Here is a 19597-nt window from a genome sequence, read left to right as displayed (position 1 = left end):
GCCTACATTAACTACATTTTTATATCACCCTCCCTTTTATTTCTAGTTATTTTATTTATTTACTTATTTAATATTGAATATTTGATATTTAAATAATATTACTTGAATAACTATTAGGAATTATGTGTCATTATAAGAGTTTGATATAAATATGTGAATGTTAGATTTTGATTAATATTTATTTATTGTTTTTGTCTTTTTCCCCTTAAATCATATGTATGTGTTGGTGGGTATTATCACAAAAGAAAATAAGTAGAAGGAAAAATAAGGAATATTTATTGGGGGAAAATATGATGTCTTTAAAGGAACTGTCCATTTGTATAATTGTGTTAAATGTGTTTGAATTGAAAGACATAATATATATATATATATGCTAAAATATTTGTTAGTTGGACATTAGATCCCTTATTTAGAATTTTAAACCTACAAGTGTATTTTTATGATAGCAATAACTGTAAAGGGACTATTGTAATGGGGTAAATCAAATGTAGGTTAATATACTGTCAATTACTAAGCTCAGATTCATCTTACCAGTTAAAATTTATATTGTGCTTTTGTAATTATTTATTTTCAATTTTGTGATTTTAACTTCTGCTTTAAAAAGCTTTTTTTTAGATTGTGTTCTAATGTTCTTCTAATAATCATAAACATGTACTACTGCTGCCAAACAAAACCAGAGAGAAATGTATTCATAAATCTTTAAAACAATCTAATTAAATCTTAGGCACAAAACATTCAGCCAGTAAAAAAAGAAAACCTGTAGTATATATATTGTATTTATCTATCTATATCTATAAATACAGTACATATATATATATATATATATATAGAGAGAGAGAGAGAGAGAGAGAGAGAGAGAGAGAGAGAGAGAGGTCTATATTGTCTAATTTATCATTGTAGCCTTATTTAAGTTGATTTTCTGTATACTGTGTATTTATTTTTGGACTAATAGTGGTTAATAAAGTCCAATAATGGTATGAGAGAGTGTCAGTGGTAATACCATTGTGTTCTTGTTGGTCAGTGTTAGAGGATCTGTGTAACAGCTGAGGCTTAGCCTGACAGTTAGCCTGCCCTGGACCAGGCTAGTTTCCCAGCATAAGTTGCCAGGGTAACTGAGTTTGAACTATTTTAAGTTTGCTTTATGAAACATAATCCACCGACAATAAGTCTGACTAACCAAAATAAGCCTGGCTTGTATTCTAATCTTGTTTTATGGAACAACCCTCTGGTTTGTAGTTTTGTTTTGTTTAATAAAAATCCTGAGTTTCCAGCACATGAATCCTCGCTTCACTAATTTACCAATCCGTGACAGAACAAACTTCTTTCTCTCCATCAAGGGAGAGCCAGTGTGAAGGAGTTTGCTCACCAGTTTGTGTTTGTAACGGAGGGGCTCAACATCAGCGACGCAGTACTCAAGGACATATTCAACACCAGCCTTAATGAGCCTGTGCCTGTCTGGGATATGAGAATGCTGGGGATCATTCTGGCAGTTTGTGGAGTATGTTTACCATCGCGGATGGGAGGGTGGTCTTCCGCCTCTTGGCCCACCTCCCATTTACCTCACAAACTGCCAAGTGGTCCCAAGCCCGGTGGTCCAGGAGGACCTGACTTTGGTGGTCCCTGACCCAGTTGTCCCAGAGCTGTCCACTCTCCCTGTCATGGCCAGTGGTGGCCGACGAGGCTGCTGAATCGCCGTGCTGTCGTAAACTGAGGAGGAAGAGGAAGGCTTTCCTTTCACCTGGTCCGGTGATTCCCGAGCCCCCATGTCCTGTGTTTCCAGAGCTCCCTGTTATGGCCATGGAGGCTATTCTTGTGCCTACCATTTCCACCATCAGTCCTGCCATGGCCAAGAGGGCTGTCTTCACGTTCTATGCATTGGCCGTTCTGCATGCATGGAGGAAGCACATGGGTTCTGCCGATCCAGAGACTGTTCACGCCATGTCTGCCGATCCAGAGACCGTTCACGTCACGTCTGCCGAGCCAGTGTCTCAGGACAAGATGGCCACCGCCGAGCCTGTGTCTGTTCTTGAGCTGGTGTCTGTTCCTGCTCCTGCGCCGGTGTCTGTTCCTGTTCCTGCTCCTGTGCCGGTGTCTGTTCCTGCTCCTGCGCCGGTGTCTGTTCCTGCTCCTGTGCCGGTGTCTGTTCCTGCTCCTGTGTCTGTTCCTGCTCCTGCGCCGGTGTCTGCTCCTGCTCCTGTGCCGGTGTCTGTTCCTGCTCCTGTGTCTGTTCCTGCTCCTGTGCCGGTGTCTGCTCCTGCGCCGGTGTCTGTTCCTGCTCCTGTGTCTGTTCCTGCTCCTGCTCCTGTGCCGGTGTCTGCTCCTGCTCCTGTGTCTGTTCCTGCTCCTGTGCCGGTGTCTGCTCCTGCTCCTGTGTCTGTTCCTGCTCCTGTGCCGGTGTCTGCTCCTGCGCCGGTGTCTGTTCCTGCTCCTGTGTCTGTTCCTGCTCCTGTGCCGGTGTCTGCTCCTGCTCCTGTGCCGGTGTCTGTTCCTGCTCCTGTGCCGGTGTCTGCTCCTGCTCCTGTGCCGGTGTCTGTTCCTGCTCCTGTGTCTGTTCCTGGTCCTGTGCCGGTGTCTGCTCCTGCGCCTGTTCCTGCTCCTGCGCCGGTGTCTGTTCCGGGCCGCCTGCAGTCCTGTGCTGGTTCGTTGTCTATGTTCCCTCGTGTTTCTTGTTTGATGCCATATGCCTGTCTTGTTTTCCCCCATGGGGAGTTTTGGTTTGTAGTTTTGTTTCTTTTAATAAAGATCCTGAGTTTCCTGCACATGAATCCTCGCTTCACTATTTTACCAATCCGTGACAATGCTAGTATCTAATGATTTAGTCCTAGTATTTATTGAATAAATACTAGTATCTAGTAATAGATACTAGTATCTAAAAAATAAGTACTATTACCTAATGAATAATTACTAGTATCTAAGATATATGTACTAGTCACAATTGTAATACATACTAGCCAGAACTGAATAGTTGATATCTGAATGACATGATCCACATAGAAGTCAATGGCAAAAAAAATAATTTGTTACTTGTAACAAAATAGTTAAGTCACTATTGAAATAAGTACTAGTATCTAATGAATAAGAACTAGTATCTATTTAATAGGTACCAGTATCGAATGAATAAGTACCAGTACCAATTTAATAGGCACTAGAATCTAATGAATAACTACTAGCATATTTACTAGTATCTAAAGAATAGGCACTAGTACCTAAAGAAAAAGCACTTGTAGCTAATAAGTACTAGTACTTAATGGAATAGATACTAGTATCTAAAAAATAAGTACTAGTAGCATGAAAATAGAGACTAGTAGGTTTTAAGGATTAAATGTTAAAACGGCTTACCATACGTCAGGTGTAAGGCTTGGATCTGAAGCACCGCTTTCCTCTTCCTGCTGCTTGAGATTTGTGTGCTCTTCTCTCAGATCAAAGGAAGTGACCCAAAGAGCTACAGAATACTTCCTCGAGCAGTCAGTGTAAGTGAGATGCCAACATGCACTTGCCCTAATCTTACGCAAATATCTGAGTATTTTAGAATGAATGCACTTGCTGTTTACGAAGGTAATTCAATGGTGATACAATTTTCCTTTTTTTAATTGTACACTTTATCAGATTTCTGACTATCTTTCTATGCATCTCATTACTAACTCTCTACATAATTTCAATTGGCAGTTTCACACACACACAGCAATGTCTTTTTCACCCTGAACCAGCATGTGGTGCATATGTCAGCTTACAGGATGTGTATGTGTGCTACACAATCTGTGAATTGTGGCCACCAGTTTCTCCTAAATCATTTTTATTTTATGATTTAGACCTTTATTTAGTTTTTCAGAAGAGAACACTTAATTTCACTTATTGTAAACATAAATGCAAGTGTTAATCAGTAAACACAAGTCTTAGCACATTATTTGTCTTCTCATGACCTTATAGGCAAGTAAACAAAAAACAAAAGTAAACAAAAAACATACACCAATACTTACAGCGGGGGAAATAAGTATTGAACACATCATCATTTTTCTCAGTAAATATATTTCCAAAGGTGCTATTGACATGACATTTTCACCAGATGTTGGTAACAACCCAAGTAAGCCATACATACAAAGAAACAAACAAAAATAAGTTCAGATATTAAGTTATGTGTAATAATGTGAAATGACACAGGGAAAAAGTATTGAACACATGAAGAAAGGGAGGCGCAAAAAGGCATGGAAAGCCAAGACAACTGCTGAAAACTTACAGTAATTAAAAAGTAATCCAGCCCCCTGTCCGTGCAAATTAATAACAGCTGGTTCAGTCCCAAATGATGGCCTACAAAAAGGTCTCATTGCCAAGGTGTCACACAAGACACATCTCATGATGGGTAAAAGCAAAGAGCTGTCTCAAGACCTTCGCAACCTAATTGTTGCAAAACATAATGATGGCATTGGTTATAGGCGCCATTCTAAGCTTCTGAATGGTCCAGTGAGCACTTTTGGGGCCATAATACGGAAGTGGAAAGACAATAATTTCACCATAAATTTGCCTCGACCAGTGCTACTCGCAAGAATTTCTGATAGAGGAGTGAAAAGAATAATCTGAAGAGTTGTCCAAGAGCCAAGGATCATGTCCAAAGGTGCTATGTCAATAGCACCTTTGGAAATATATTTACTGAGAAAAATGATGACGTGTTCAATACTTATTTCCCCCGCTGTGTAGGCCTATTACTTTTATGCTAAACTACTGTAGCACAAAAAACCTTTAACATATAAAGACAAGTCGAATGATGCAGTATCCTTCTTTACTAGATAGAGATTCTCTTAAGGGATGTTGTTTTAGTTGAGTATTTTGACACATGCGTAGGAGACATAAGAATTCCTGATAACTGAAAGTATGCAAAATACACATAAAATGACAGTAGTTTGTGATCACAATAAATATTGGTGGTATTCACGGGTCTCCTGACATAATAGTAAGATTCCCCTACAGTCTTTGCCCAAATCTTTGCCAATAAAACAGAAGAACGTAACAGTTTTATACATTTTTAGGATAGCTCTTACTCTGGTATTTTTCAACAAAAACTCTGAAAACGCAGGTAAAACCTGGCTTATTTCATTATTTCATCAATGTAACGTTGGTTTCTCAGGCATGTGATCAGCTAAGACAAAAAAAATAAATAAATGAAAACCGAAGGAAATGTCTTAATACTATTGTACTGAAATTTTTAAAAATCGAGTATTTGTGATATTAATAATAGTCTACTACATCATTATACAATAGGCATTTGTTACAATAAAAGTATTGAGTATTGAGTACGAGATCTTTTTTGTTTAATAGAAAAACTGTAAAATTACAATATTAGCCTACTAGGATGTCTTAATTTCTTGCTCTCAAACGTATTAAGCATTTATTTTGGCACATGACAACAACAGACATATAGGCCTAAACGTTTCACGTTAAGAATTAGGGAAGACGGTTGGCGCACTTTGCGTTCCCAAATGCAAATTATAAGTGACTCAAACACTCAGCACTTGCAGAGAACTATTTACTGCGAATCGAAACCGAAAGCTGTGTTTTACTCGAAACATGCAGCTCGTCAGACTATACATTTATATAATTGCATCACAACTATTGGGATTTGATGATCGCACTAAGCCATATAACATTCTCAAAACCATGCATTGTCAATTCATAAAAAAGTTCCGGGAACTGGCGAGTAGGCCTACCACCGTTTCGGCGCCAATTTTTACTCGCATTGGCGCTTTGAACCCAGGCTAACTGTCCCGCAGATTGCGCCGTGAGCTCGTACATTTTTTTCTCAGATTTATGGGGTTTCACGTGGGTCATAATTTTACGGTCGGAAAATATGGAAATCCCTATAAATGCGGGAAAATAACATCCCTTGTCTCTACATTTTGTATGACAAACAATAGCCTGAAACACATTTAAAAACTAGTTATAATAAAATGTACTCATGTCTAGATCCAACATTACATGGGGATTATGCAGCTCAATATATCCAAATATAATGGAAAAGTAGGTTTGCTTTTGTGGCCATTGTGGTCACACACACAGCCATGCAAATTACAACTGCAGGTAATGCTGGTCATACTCATAAAACAGAAACAATCTTAAAGGTGAGGCATGTAATTTGCTATTTTTAATATATTATCAGTCAAATGTTATACATATTGTGGGAGTTTTTTAATGAATCAAAAATCGGTTCAGCTGCTTCCTAGTGATGTTGAAACAGATATTTGTAGAAACAGTAGTTATTTTTAAGGGAAATTTATTTTAGCTAAGCAGTAACCTTTTCACTATTAATTGACCTTTTAGGGCCACCAATAAATTCATAAAGTAAAGCAGAATCATGACAACATAGGCTTGATAAGTAGTAATAATAAATATATGTGCAGTAGGAAATTGTGCACAACTCTCAATTAAAGGGATAATTCTCCCAAATATGAAAATTATGTCATTTACTCAACCGTATAAGACTTTCGTTCATCTTCGGAACACAAATGAAGATATTTTAAAATGAAATCCAAGAGATTTCTGTTCCTCCATTTTCCATCTACATAACTACCACTTTGATGCTTCAAAAAGTTCATAAAGACATCATAAAACTAATCCATATGAATTGAGTGGTTTAGTCCAGATTTTCTAAAGAGAGACGATCGCTTTAAATAATAGATTATATTTAGGCTTTTATTCACATATAACCATTGATCAGCGAATACAGAAGCTCAACCGTACTTGCTTGATGTGCGAGAACAAACCTCATTGGTTCTTGTGGAAGCTCAAATGTGTCTTATTGATTCTCGCACTTCAAGCGAAAAAATGCTTGAGCCTCTGTTTACCATAGCTGATGTGTGAGTTGATGAATGTTTTTATGTGGATAAAAGCCTAAATTAAATCTGTTCATCATATAAAGTGATTGTGTCTCTTCAGAAAATGTGGACTAAACTGTTCAATTCATTTGGATTAGTTTTACGACCTCTTTACGAACTTTTTGAAGTGTCAAAGTGGTAGTTGCGTAGCTGTCAAAGGGGGGACAGAAAGCTCTCAGATTTCACCAAAAAGATCTTCATTTGTGTTCCGAAGATGAAAAACAACCTCACGGGTTTGGAACGACACAAAGGTGAGTAAATGATGACAGAATATTCATTTTTTTGCTGAACTAACCCTTTAAGGCAGAGATTAAGCACAGTAATAGTCTGACCCACAGAATAGTCTACAATGAATGCAGAAGCAGCACAAATGATATCGACACCATCTGATCTGGGGTGCATCTCTCAGAGATCTTCAGACTGTGTCCATGCTACAGAATTCCGGTGGTTTTGGGGTCAGTGGGATTGGACAGTGGGCAGAGGACGTCTGAAGAGCAAGATATGTGGTTCTATAAAGAAAAGAAATCAAAATCATGAACACTCAGTGAAACCGTAATATCTGAGCATGTTCTTGACACCTACTACACACACACACATACCAGGCTGATGGATCATGTAATGCACCCATCCTTGACTCTGCTGAACACCCAGGTTCCTCCATTCTGTCTCCGACATGAGATGGGTCTTGGGAACTCTTTTAGCAATATCCTTAGGAAGCATGACATGCCTAAAATGAATGGAAAACAACATATCACACTTTACCCTCATTATGTCTGTAGATGTCATTTTAATCGCTCAGAAAAGTAGTATTTGCATATCATGTTTATACTTTTACTAAACTGCTTTTCAACTGTTGTCTAACGTTTAATTACTTCTAATTTTTGGCTAAGCACTGGAACACTATTGTTATTATTATTTGTACATGTAGCCTACATCACTGTGGTCTCTGGAACACTGGAAACATAACAGCGGAAAACAATAATTGTAAACGGTACAGATGGACTGAATATTTGCCTACCTGTACTCGAATTTCTCGTCGTCATATTTGTCAGAGTAATAAATCTGCTTGTGGGACATGGCGTGATGTTGTTTCTGGATAATAAACATATGGAATTACTGACATGTCGTAAACTTTACATCGTGTGCAGTCAACTAATACTTTTTAAATTTAAAGGACAACAGTAGATACCAGGTTTATTTCTCAATAAATGTAGAGATTTTATTCATACAGAAATCAGATTTTTCCTACAGTGCTGCACCGCTGCTAGCTGCTCATACCACTCTAGCTAATCAACGCAACAGCAAATCCAACATTTTCCATGGATTATTATATTCATAACACTTACTGTTTCTTCTTTCTTGAAAATGTAATAATTTTGGCGTTTACTTCATCAAATAATACTTTCGTTTGAGCTTGAAAGCTATTTTTTCCAAACTTACGTTTCACTCACTGGCGCTTGAACTTCCCTCTCAGTGAATTCGAATCCCGCCCATAAGCGTTCGAATGTTTACAAGTCATTTCTTATTGGTCAAGATGTAAAGACGTCACTAAGACGTCGGTCAGTGATTACGTTTCACAAATAAAAGTCTCTATGGTCACTTTGTTTTCTGGCTAAATGTACTTGATTTCATTGTTGGAAATGTTGATGAAAATTTGTAATTACTGTGGAAAGATGTTCTTCTAGGTATTATTGTAAAATCCAAAGATAAACAAACCCCGCACATATTTTATTATTTTCTATTTTATTTTGATGGCTAAATTTCACATTCATGAAATGTAAATTTTCAGGGGGGGAGTTTTCATTTAAAAAATGAACTGAAGCATTATATTTAGTCAATACTGCCCTCGAAGAAACAAAAAGCTATTAGAATTTTACAAGCATGTACACTCTTTAAACTAAAATATTCATATAATACTGTTTATACCTCCCCCTAGCATTTGAAATATATTGCATTCTATTTGTATACAATACAATATTGTTGTTTTGATATTTATTCACTACAAATAATAATAATAAGAATAACCCTTAAAAAAAAACCTTTCAGTTTTCTGCACGGCTCATCACATGGTTCTGACCTGATTCTGACCTCTTAATTTATTTATTTTTCCTTATACCATTTTTTTATTGTACATATTTGTTATTTCTTTATACAGTTGCTATAACGACAACCAAAAAAATAATTATTCCGAATTAAAGAATGCTGGAAGAGGTAATGTGCCAGTGATTGTGCATGCCGTCAATGATCTCTAGATGGCAGTAAAACCTAGTCTATGAAAACATCAGATGAGATAAATTTAGCTCTATTTATGCATTTCAATGCACTTGGTCCCAAGATTGGGAATAATACGATTTTAAGATTTTTCACCAAATAACAGGACTGGCGATTTACAAATTAAAGATTTATGTTATTATGTATAATTTTCCCATGAATTTGTATCTGTCTATTTACGCAGGAGTCAAACATATTCATAATAACGATTACAATAACACTTGACTGTCTTTCATATTGGTTGCCAATCTATTGATTAAATAGTTGATTATTATCTGAGATGTCTGTAAATGCAATAATATTTTGTGGATAATGTATGAAACGGCAACAACATTTTTAAAGCATATAGGAAAAGAAACTGGGCTGTTTTCTATTCAACAATAATACTATACTATACGATACTATGATAAACATGAAGCCTGCGCATTGGGGGATGAAAAAACGCAATCCTTCTAATAAAGGCCTAAACCAAATCAACCTAAAGACAGTGAAACATGAGATCCTGGAAGGATGTAAATACACATCGTCTATACATCAATAAAATGCGATTGTAATGTTAATGATTTCCCTTGAGTTTAATATAAAAAGCTAAATCTCACCAGACCTATTCATGCAAACATACCAATATAACCCAAGAAGACCGAAAATAATTTTCCTGTCCATTATTATCACTGTTATCTGCCAAGACCTGGCCGTACTCGATCGATGACGGGAAGTTAAGGCGCTTCATCTGGAGCGAGGATAGTCGGGAATCTCAAAAAAACAGGTAAACAAAATCACTGTCCGTGCATGAAAATACACAATACAAAAATAATACACACGTACATAAAAATGCATGATCCTAAAGATATATTGTGGCATCCATGTGAGGTTATTTATAAACAGGTAAATGTTGCTGTGCACATGCAGTGGCCTGCGCTTAAATGACCCTCGCGACGGGGCAGCACGGACCCCGCCGTCATGACAGAACAAACCCCAAAATACACCTCGTATATCTGTTTATCATCCCACGAGCTCTTTATTTATCAATATATCAACAGCAAAACCACAACTAATGGACAAAATGTGACAAAAGCCCTTTAATCGTACCATTAGCGATTAAATTTCGGTCCCCATTTGTAGTTAGCCAGGTCAGATGCAGGGTTTAGCCGTTCTCAGGCAATTGTGTTTGTTTTGTATATACCAAATTGATCGCTGTAACGTGCTTAATGGTTACTGGATCATTGTCTTTCTTTATTGGCCAAGTATGTATTTATGCAATGTTTTTATTTAATATAAGAGGGCTTGTTTGGATTCTCTTGTTGATACCATAGCAGCTGTAGCGTGCTAAACAGCTCTGTTACCTGAACATCCATTGTTAAGCAAAGAACAAATGAGTGTTGGATCATATGATATTAAAAAAAGAAAAATAATAAATATATATATTATATTACATAAGTGAATATGTCTTCCAGTTCAGACATCAATGCTTAGTTTATACAGAACCATTACGTGGCTGTTAGCCAAAGCTAACAAAAGCCGTTCGATGTCATTTTGCTGTAGCGCGATGTATTTATTTATTTGTTGTTGTTGTAAATAAGTAAATAATGGACTATTAGTAAAACAGAAGAATGCATGTGGCTAAAATCATTATCAATTTTACCTTAGTGGTGCCTCAACACGAAGCCGTTTCTATTAGGATTACAAATAGCTGGAATACTTGAAATGTTTTAATAAACTATGTTTGAGCACAACAGCCTTTTTATACGAAAATCACCTTATGAAAACAGATGACTTGCAATTAGATATTGTATAAAATATAACACATTACACTTTGCCTTAATGTGAAAGACCCCATTAAATCACACTGTGATTTGAACAATATTAAATAATACTGGGTCTTTATTTCCTTTTTAAATAGAAAATAATGTCAACACAGACTTCACCCCATAATGAATATTGTCATCATTTACCCTCATGTCGTTCCAAACATGTATGACCTTCTTCAGTGAAGCACAAAAGAAGATATTTTGCAGAATGTTGGCAACCAAACTGTTTTGGTGACCATTGACTTCCATTATTTATATGTTCCACAGAAAACAGAAAGTCATACAGTTTGGAACAACATGAGGGTGAGTAAATGATGACAGAATTGTAATTTTTGATTAACTATCTCTTTAATGCAATTCTTATTACACACTTTTTTCAGACATTTTATTTGTGTTCTAGGATTGAGTCCACTGACCCGGCATGGGGGACATGAAAACCCCCGATTTCGATGACCTATTGGCAGCATTTGACATTCCTGACATTGATGCCAAAGAGGCTATCCAGTCAGCACCGGATGAGGTGGAGGGGCATCAAGGAGCAGGTGGAGGATCACTCATAAAGTCTGGGGATGCTTCAGTAGGTGGAAGTTCAGCCATAAGATCACCCAGCCCATCCTCGGATTCTCAGAGTGACCCTTCTATTGTTAGCGTGATTGTGAAGAACCGTGTTCGCCCTGAGCCCTTTGATGGTGGTGACAATTCTGTACCAGACCCACTCAACCATAATGGTTTTGTGTCATCCGGTGGGTCAGTACAAATGTCGCAAACCCGTTGCCAGTCGAATGGGGAGCAGTGGCCCATATGCAGCTCAAAGACGATTCCAGAGGCCGCAGGATCTGTCCTTGGATCTTCTGGCAGTTCCAAACAGGGCAGCAACATCTTCAATAAGTTGAAGCCCTTAATGGCACAAGGTGCTGGAGACTCTGTTGGAAGGGCCCGGAAAATGCAGCTTCTGCAACAGCAGCATATGCAGCAGGAGATGAACATAGAAGGTGCAGACAAGGCAAAAGCCCCTGCAATTCCTAGTGGGGCAAGTGGAGCTGCATCTCCTTTCTTTCCCCCACCTAAACCACTTCTTTCCACTCCCTCCACCGCTTCATCCTCCTCACCGTCATCATCCTCTCCCTCAGTTGGTTCCAGAGTTTCTGGGGCTGTGGCATCGTCTCCCCTCGCTACATCTCTAACAGAGCCGTTTAACGGAACACCACGTCTTAGTTCGTCTGCATTCAGACGCGTAGATTCGGATGAAGAGGACTCAGATCCTGATTCTGGAGGATCTCTAGTCATCCACGAGAGTCCGGACTCGCCCACCCCTCCAAAACTGTCACGCAGGCTGAGGTCACCTCCAGAAAATTCACAGTCTCCTTCTCTCCCTCCCTCGACGTCCATATCACCTAGCGCTTACCCCAAACCAGGTGACATCCCCTTGGCTTCACCCGCTTCACCTCGAGCTCAACAGAACTGGCTTTCCTCACCAGTCCAAACAGGAACTGGAAAGAGTTTACCCCAAGAGGAGCGAAACCCAGAGCATGTGATTGAAGAACGAGACTCACCAGAGAGCCCTGAGCCTGAGATGCCCAAGTCCTCCATGCCAACGTCTGCAGTTACCAAAAGATCATGCAGCCCAGCAGTGGCATCTTCATCACCATCTGCTGCCCTTCGAGAACCCAAGGAAGAAGAAGAGGAGATGGAAGTAGACAAAGGGTCTACAGAGAATGGAAAAGATGTGGCTAATGTGGATGGTAAGGACAGTGGGAAAAGGGATGGAGAGAAATTGGAGGTAGATACTGCGCAGTCACTCCCAGCGGACACTGGCTCATCACCAAGCACTGGTGGCAAAGCTGTAGCTGGCAGCAATGTTCCCTCCAGACCACTTAAAGTCCGCATCAAGACCATTAAGACATCTACAGGAGGCATCACCCGCACAGTTACCCGAGTAGCAGGTAAGGGAGGTGCTGCCAATGCAGGCAAAGATGGAAGTAAATCCCAAACGGGAAATCGAGCCAGCACTGCGAAAGGTGCCAGAAAAAATGACACTGCTGGTCAAGTGGTAAAAAGCTCAACCTTACCAATATCCACTCTAGAAGCCAGCAGTGCCATGTTAGCAGCTGCCAGCAAGGTCCAAAACAAAATGACAGTGCAATCCGATAAAATGAAAGTTTCTGCCACAGCAGTGAGCATCACGAAAGCCACCACTTTACCAGTCGCTCCAGCTGTCGGTGGAATAAGCGTGCGCCCTACAGTCGCTAAAACCGCCAATGGAGGTACCGTGCCATGTAAACCAGCATCTATCGTCAACAGCACCGGTGCTGTTATTTCCCGTAGCCAGTCCAGCCTGGTTGAGGCTTTCAACAAGATCCTGAATAGCAAGAACCTGCTGCCCAGCTACCGCCCGGACCTCTCGACCCCCCCACCCCCTGAATGGGGTCTTCCTTTGCCTGCTGCTGGCTACCGATGCTTGGAGTGCGGAGATTCTTTCGCTTTGGAGCGCAGCCTGGCACGACACTACGACCGGCGCTCTTTGAGAATAGAAGTGACATGTAATCACTGCGCAAAGCGGCTGGCTTTCTTCAATAAGTGCAGTTTGCTGCTACATGCTCGGGAGCACAAGGAACGAGGCCTGGTCATGCAGTGTTCACATTTGGTTATGAGACCAGTTACAGTGGAGCAGATGATTGGCCAGCAAGACACTACTCCCATTGGTAAGTAATGAAAAATACTGTAATTATTGTCAAGATTTGAATAGGACTTGTTCATCTTAATAATGAACAATAAATGTTCTCGTTCCTTTAGGTATGCTCTCTCCATCGCTGTCATCTCCACCTCTGTCATCCTCCGCCACCCCAACAGGGGCGACCCCTCTACCGTCCACTTCCAGTCCATTGAAGGATTCCCCCTCTCCAGGCACGGCTTCAACCCAGCCAAGCCCTGCCCGTCGCGGACCCCAGAGTCCCCAAGCCCTGATGCCGCTGCCCTGCAAGAAAGGCGAGGCCTTGCAATATCACAACTTCAAGTGTCCTGAATGCCAAGCCCAGTTTTCAAACAAAGCTGAATTAGTGACACATTTCCAGCAAATCAGAGCTACTCCTAACTCGGTAAGTTGCAAAATTGTAAACATGTTGTAAACACATACCCATTCTTTCTGATGGGTATGAAAAATCTGTGTGTTTTTTACATGCTCTACCAGCATTTCTACTTCACCACAAAATTTTGCAACATATTTTGATATCTGTTAGAAATACATTTTATATATTATAGAATTTAAAATAATATAGAAAATGTGTGTGTGTCTGTGTGTATGTATATATATATATATATATATATATATATATATAATTGTAAAAAGTAAATAACATTTATTTCTGACAGATAATAAATGACTGTGTGTGTGTGTATATATATATATAAATTAGTGATGTCAATCAATTAAAAAAGCATTTTTTTTCTGTAATCTCACCTAACATTAAAGTTTTTTTAATATATGTTATGCTGTAATACTTTCATATTGAATCTGCAAAATAATATAGAAACAACAAGACAGTTAATTTATGTTTAAATAAATATTAATATAATATTAAATCAGTCAATATTTGTTTAACCCTTTAGAACCTGAAGCTAAAATAGGTTGTTTTCACACATTTTGTTTTTTTACTGTAAAATTGTGAAACAATGTGTCATTTTTTTCAGAAAACAAATGGCTTTCGATAAAAGACCAGGACCAAAAAAGAATAATATATTTAGAGTAATATGATAATAAGGATCATTGACATATTTTTGCATTCAGTCTGACTGTAAATTTTTTGCATAAAAAAATGCTATGCATTTTTTGTTTATTTTTGATGAAATGTGAATTACATAAGAATGTAAGTTATAAGTTGTATGAACTAGATAAAATTACTAACTCCTTTATATTTCCCTTGCTGTCTCTTTTTTATTTCAGACTTGTATGCTTTGCTCTCCCCCCATGATGCTGCCTAACTGGTGCAGTGTGTCGGCCCATCAGCGGATCCATAAGCACCGCGCACCCCATGTGTGCCCAGAGTGTGGTGGCACTGCCCGCCAGGCCACGTTTCAAACCCATCTGGAAGAGTCCTGCCTGCACTTTGCCAGGCGCATCGGCTACAGGTTCCTGGCTTTCAGTTTCCTATCAGTGTTTTGTAAGATTGCAGGCAGTTTCCTTGTGAGTTTTCCTGCAAAGAAATAAAATACTTCCACATGCTCAAATCTACTTCCTTTATTCCAGGTGCTCCAGTTGTCAAGTTGTGTTCGGAGGTTTGAATTCTATCAAGTCCCACATTCAGACAGCTCACTGTGAGGTGTTTCATAAGTGCCCCAATTGCCCGATGGCCTTCAAATCTGCGCAGAGCGCCCAGGGGCACATCACTTCCCAGCATCCCGCCCTCACAGCTGCACAGGCCAAGTAGGTTGAACCATCGCCCACAGCTTTTCATGAACAGTGCCATGGATGTGCAATATTTTGATATTAAAAATAAATGCCTTAAAGATATGAACTCTGATCCTCATTATATTCTTATACTCATTCTACAGGATGATCTACAAGTGTGTCATGTGTGACACTGTGTTCACCCAGAAACCTTTGCTCTACATGCATTTTGACACTCACCTGGCCAAACAGAAGGTGCATGTGTTCAAATGCCCAGACTGCACTAAACTTTATGCCCAGAAAGGCTCCATGATGGAACACATCAAGGTAGTTATCTTAACAATAATAATTCAAATATTAATAATAAGCTTATGATCTAGTTTATTATTAAACAAGCCATTTAAGTATATTAATTGATTTAGTTTTAAATTAATGAATTGTCATTTTGCCTTTTGTGTTACCCATTCTTTTCACTTCCCCTAAAGTATGTGGTGTCAGCAAAGGCATACAGTAAAACTCTTGGTTTGGCTTTTACTGAGTGATTTCCGTCTATCACCTTGTCTAAAGTTCATACCAAGTACAAAAGCCACCTCAATGTGAATTGTCTTATTTTCCTGTCTGTCTCACTCATGCTTTTGACCAGAGCTGCCTTTCATTATTTCCCCTTAGACGGCTCATAGAGGCCTGTCCGTCAAAGCAGAGACTCCGCCCACCACCTCATCTCCTGTCTCAGCTCCTGCCAACAACTCCACCACTAAACCCAAACCAGCTGAAAACAATTCAGATGAGTTGAGCCAGGGACAGGGAGAGGGAGAGGAGGAAGAGGAGGGGGAAGAAGAGGAGGGAGAGCAGGAAGGGGAGGAGAGAGAAGAGGAAGAAGAGGAGGAGAATGAGGAGGAAGATCAGCCGAGCTCTCCAGAGAGCGGGAATATGGAGTGGAGGTGCAGGGAGTGCAAGAAACGCTTTGCTGAGAGAGAGGATTACATCGACCACATGAAGAACGACCACGACACGGTTGGTACTCTTGAAAACATACAATCACAGCAAGAAGCAATCACAAGAAAACGCAAACACAGAAGTTATTATATATTTTAAGATATATATTCTATAATAAATAAGTGATTCTAATATATATTTCTCTGTATGAATTTGTAATTGATGCAAAATTATAATTGATAGCAAAATAATTTAATAGCTCATAATTAAAATAGCTTATTTATTTTGATCAATTTAATTTCAATTTACAAAAAAAATTCAAAATGTCATTATTTTCCCCAGTAGTTTTTAATTTACTTTTCTACAAAAATGTGCGCGCAAAAGTTTGGGTCAGTAAGATTTTTTATGTTTTTGAAGTCTCTCGTGCTCACCAAGGCTGCAAATATAGTAAAAACATCAATATGTTTACATATTTGTACAATTAAAAATAGTTGGTTTCTATTTCAATATTTTTTAAATTGTTATTTTTTCCTGTGATGCACAGCTGAATCTTCAGCATCATTACTCTAGTCTTCAGTGTCACAATATCCTACCGAAATCATTCTAATTTGCAGACTGCGGAGGATTCTTTGTGAATAGAAAGTTCATAAGCATTTATTTGAAGGCATATAAAACAGCATTTATTTGAAATTTTATTTTTTTAACAATGTCTTAACTGTCTATTTTGATCAATTTAATGCGTCCTTGCTGAATAAAAGTATACATTTATTTAAAAAATCTTGCTGACCCCAAACATATTTTCAATATTGACTATTTAAACTTTACAATCCATCTTTGACTTATATGTGTATATATATATATATATATATATATATGTATATGTGTATGTATATATATATGTGTGTGTGTATATATATATATGTATATATATATATATATATATATATATATATATATATATATATATATATATATACACACGTGTTTTCTTTTAATAAAAAAGGCAATTCTTCAAATTTGTTTTATTTCTGCCTTGTGTTTTAATTTCTTCCTCTAGTTAATGAAGAAGTTCCCCTGCAGATTGTGTGAGCGTTCGTTCAGTTCAGCCAACAGCCTTCGTCGTCATGTCAGAATAATCCATGAGGGCGTCAAGAGAGTCTTCCATTGCCCGTGAGTCAAATATTTATCAACCACCAATTTATTTGAATCTTTCTTTTCCTTCCTAAAATGATCTTTTTTGATTATTATGTTGTTCTCTTCAGGCACTGCTCAGAGGGCAAGCGTACATTCAGTAGTCGTCTGATTTTGGAGAAGCACATTCGGGTCAGACACGGCATTAGAGCGCGACAGACAACAGACAGACAGGTCAGTTTGGACACTCTTTAGAGTATATTATATTTAATTATCCACACATTAATTTTAATTTCCTCTCTCAGAGCGCTCCAAACACCAGAAAGCGTTCACTTCCAGGTGACGGGGCGGGCAGTTCATCTGAGCTTGACAATGAGGGCGGAGCTCCAGCTGGAGGGGGCGGCACCGATACGGATGACGTCGCGGGAGAGGACGCCTCGGGTCCAGCGAAGAGAACTCGAGCGTCTGAAAACCGACCGGTCGAGCAGGAGGAAGACGACGGCACGTTCCGTTGCACGCCCTGCGGCTTCACCACCCAGGATTGGGAAGAGTTCCAGCGCCACATTCCCGTCCACTGTGATGCGGAGAACGCGTCTCAGCAGTGCCTGCAATGCGGAGCCTGTTTCGCCTCGGCCGGCTCTCTCAGCCGACACAAATTCATCACGCACCGCTTGCGCCAAGGTCAGCAGGACAGTCGTGGTGGAAACACATCGCCTGGCGCGTCTCCGCAGGACGGTTCGCCGTCCTCGCCTAAAGCGGGCGAGGAGGGGGAGGGAGGGGTGAGCTGCAGGGTGTGCGGCCGGCGCTTCGACAAAACCTCGGACCTTAACACACACTTCCGCACGCATGGCATGGCCTTCATCACGGCACACAGGACCGACAAGCCCTTGTAGAATAAGTCAAACGGAAAAAGAAAAGAAAGGAAAAGCCATTGCAAAACAGGACACGGTTTTGAACCTGCCAATAAGACGAGTTTGAAAATAATGCATATAATTTGGAAAATTTAACCTGTCGTTATGATTGTAATGTGATCTGTCTTCCGAAATACAAAGATATAAAGTTATTTCCCCCTTTCCTCCAATCGCTCCCTGTTCGTAACATCCTCAGCCTTTTGAATAAATTTACACAAGGTCAAATTGCATCTCAGACAGGCTTTGCATTGCTCGAAAACTACTTTACATTTCGAGCAATTCGGCGTCTGCTGGGTTTTGCTGAGCTGAGCGTCAATCCACAAAAGCATTAAAGCAAAAAGGGTGCTAGTGAAGGGTTTTTTTTAACAAATAAAGGAAAACACTGACTTTAAAATGTAATGATATTGTACAGACATTGTAGTACTGATATTTATTTATATTGAAGCATTCATCAGTCTTTTGATAATCGTTGAGAACGTAAAATAAGTGAGTGGAAAAAGTTTCATTTGTGCAAGAAGAACACGTATATGAGGTCAAAGATGAATTGTAAAGTTTAAATAGTCAAAAAAGGTCAATATAAGTCAACATGCAAACATTTCAGCCACAGATACACTTGAGCACATTTTACATGTGTATAAATGCAGTACATCAGTTTGATATGGGTGTTACATTTGAAAATGTGAATAAGTTCAGTCTGTATTTTTCTCTTTTTTTTTTTTTTAGCTGAAAGGTGATATTGAAATGCTACTAGTGACATTTTGTGTTCGGGACCTGATGTAATTTTTACGACTTCATCTGATTGAAAAAAATCGACACTGAGTTTGAAGGATTGCTTGTGTGTTTTATGGCAAATTATGTACAAATATGAATGTTGTTTGTGTATTTTTTTTTTCTTTGATAAGAGTCTTTTCTATCAGAAAGTTCTGTGCTTGTCGAAAACCACATTTCTTAAAAATAATATTGTGATCGTGTGAATCATCTGTGTGAGTGTGACTTTCTCCAGTAATAGATGTATACATCCCATACATAGACAGTCTATAGACAGCCATCTTATTCTGTGATGACCTGCCTGTTTCACTGCCGTACATCTGTGTCAGTTCTATTTCTAAATAAAACAGTAAATTGGTACGGTACAGATGATGGTGTCCTTAATGATTTATGTCCCTGTGCATGCTGGGAAACACTAATAATAGTAAAATGCACAGAGTTTAATATCAACATTAGCAAAATCTTGAAAATACATATAAAATAAATAATTTTTGTAGGTAGAAAATTAATAGATAGCACTTTACT

The 19597-nt window shown here is 39.0% G+C and overlaps 2 protein-coding genes across 5 annotated transcripts; one reads left to right on the top strand and one right to left on the bottom strand.

Moving 5' to 3' along the window:
- Positions 1-6118: 6118 nt before the first annotated feature.
- Positions 6119-8361, bottom strand: cks1b (CDC28 protein kinase regulatory subunit 1B). 2 transcript variants are annotated; one of them, XM_084131862.1, is made up of 4 exons: positions 8304-8361; positions 7882-7955; positions 7463-7590; positions 6119-7372 (listed from the first exon to the last, which is right to left on the bottom strand). In XM_084131862.1, exons 2-4 carry the CDS (start codon positions 7938-7940, stop codon positions 7320-7322), a joined length of 240 nt encoding a protein of 79 aa, XP_083987988.1. In that variant the 5' UTR covers positions 7941-7955; positions 8304-8361; the 3' UTR covers positions 6119-7319. The 2 variants fall into 2 exon arrangements, with proteins under 2 accessions (XP_083987988.1, XP_083987989.1); XM_084131863.1 differs by having other exon boundaries at positions 6246-7372; positions 8210-8348.
- A 1458-nt stretch (positions 8362-9819) lies between these two features.
- Positions 9820-19437, top strand: znf687b (zinc finger protein 687b). Of its 3 annotated transcripts, none has more exons than XM_084131435.1 (11): positions 9826-9900; positions 11210-11245; positions 11343-13644; positions 13736-14037; positions 14883-15067; positions 15186-15362; positions 15491-15653; positions 15996-16340; positions 17320-17432; positions 17525-17627; positions 17699-19437. In XM_084131435.1, exons 3-11 carry the CDS (start codon positions 11364-11366, stop codon positions 18284-18286), a joined length of 4257 nt encoding a protein of 1418 aa, XP_083987561.1. In that variant the 5' UTR covers positions 9826-9900; positions 11210-11245; positions 11343-11363; the 3' UTR covers positions 18287-19437. The 3 variants fall into 3 exon arrangements, with proteins under 3 accessions (XP_083987562.1, XP_083987561.1, XP_083987563.1); XM_084131437.1 differs by having other exon boundaries at positions 9864-9900; positions 11323-13644; XM_084131436.1 differs by lacking the exon at positions 11210-11245 and having other exon boundaries at positions 9820-9900.
- The last annotated feature ends 160 nt before the right edge of the window (positions 19438-19597 follow it).

The sequence above is a fragment of the Abramis brama genome, assembly GCF_963993115.1.
Source record: "Abramis brama genome assembly, chromosome: 12".
NCBI classification, from domain to species: Eukaryota; Metazoa; Chordata; class Actinopteri; order Cypriniformes; family Leuciscidae; genus Abramis; species Abramis brama.
Note: the sequence above shows the minus strand (reverse complement) of the source record. Positions and strands in the feature narration are given on the sequence as shown.

Coding starts and splice junctions, on each gene's coding strand:
- cks1b (XM_084131862.1), bottom strand. CDS start 7,940: ATGTCCCACAAGCAGATTTATTACTCTGACAAATATGACGACGAGAAA. Junction 7,591..7,881: donor GACGAGAAATTCGAGTACAG/GTAGGCAAATAT, acceptor CATTCATTTTAG/GCATGTCATGCTTCCTAAGG. Junction 7,373..7,462: donor TTACATGATCCATCAGCCTG/GTATGTGTGTGT, acceptor TTTTCTTTATAG/AACCACATATCTTGCTCTTC.
- znf687b (XM_084131436.1), top strand. CDS start 11,364: ATGGGGGACATGAAAACCCCCGATTTCGATGACCTATTGGCAGCATTT. Junction 13,645..13,735: donor GCAAGACACTACTCCCATTG/GTAAGTAATGAA, acceptor TCGTTCCTTTAG/GTATGCTCTCTCCATCGCTG. Junction 16,341..17,319: donor TGAAGAACGACCACGACACG/GTTGGTACTCTT, acceptor TTCTTCCTCTAG/TTAATGAAGAAGTTCCCCTG.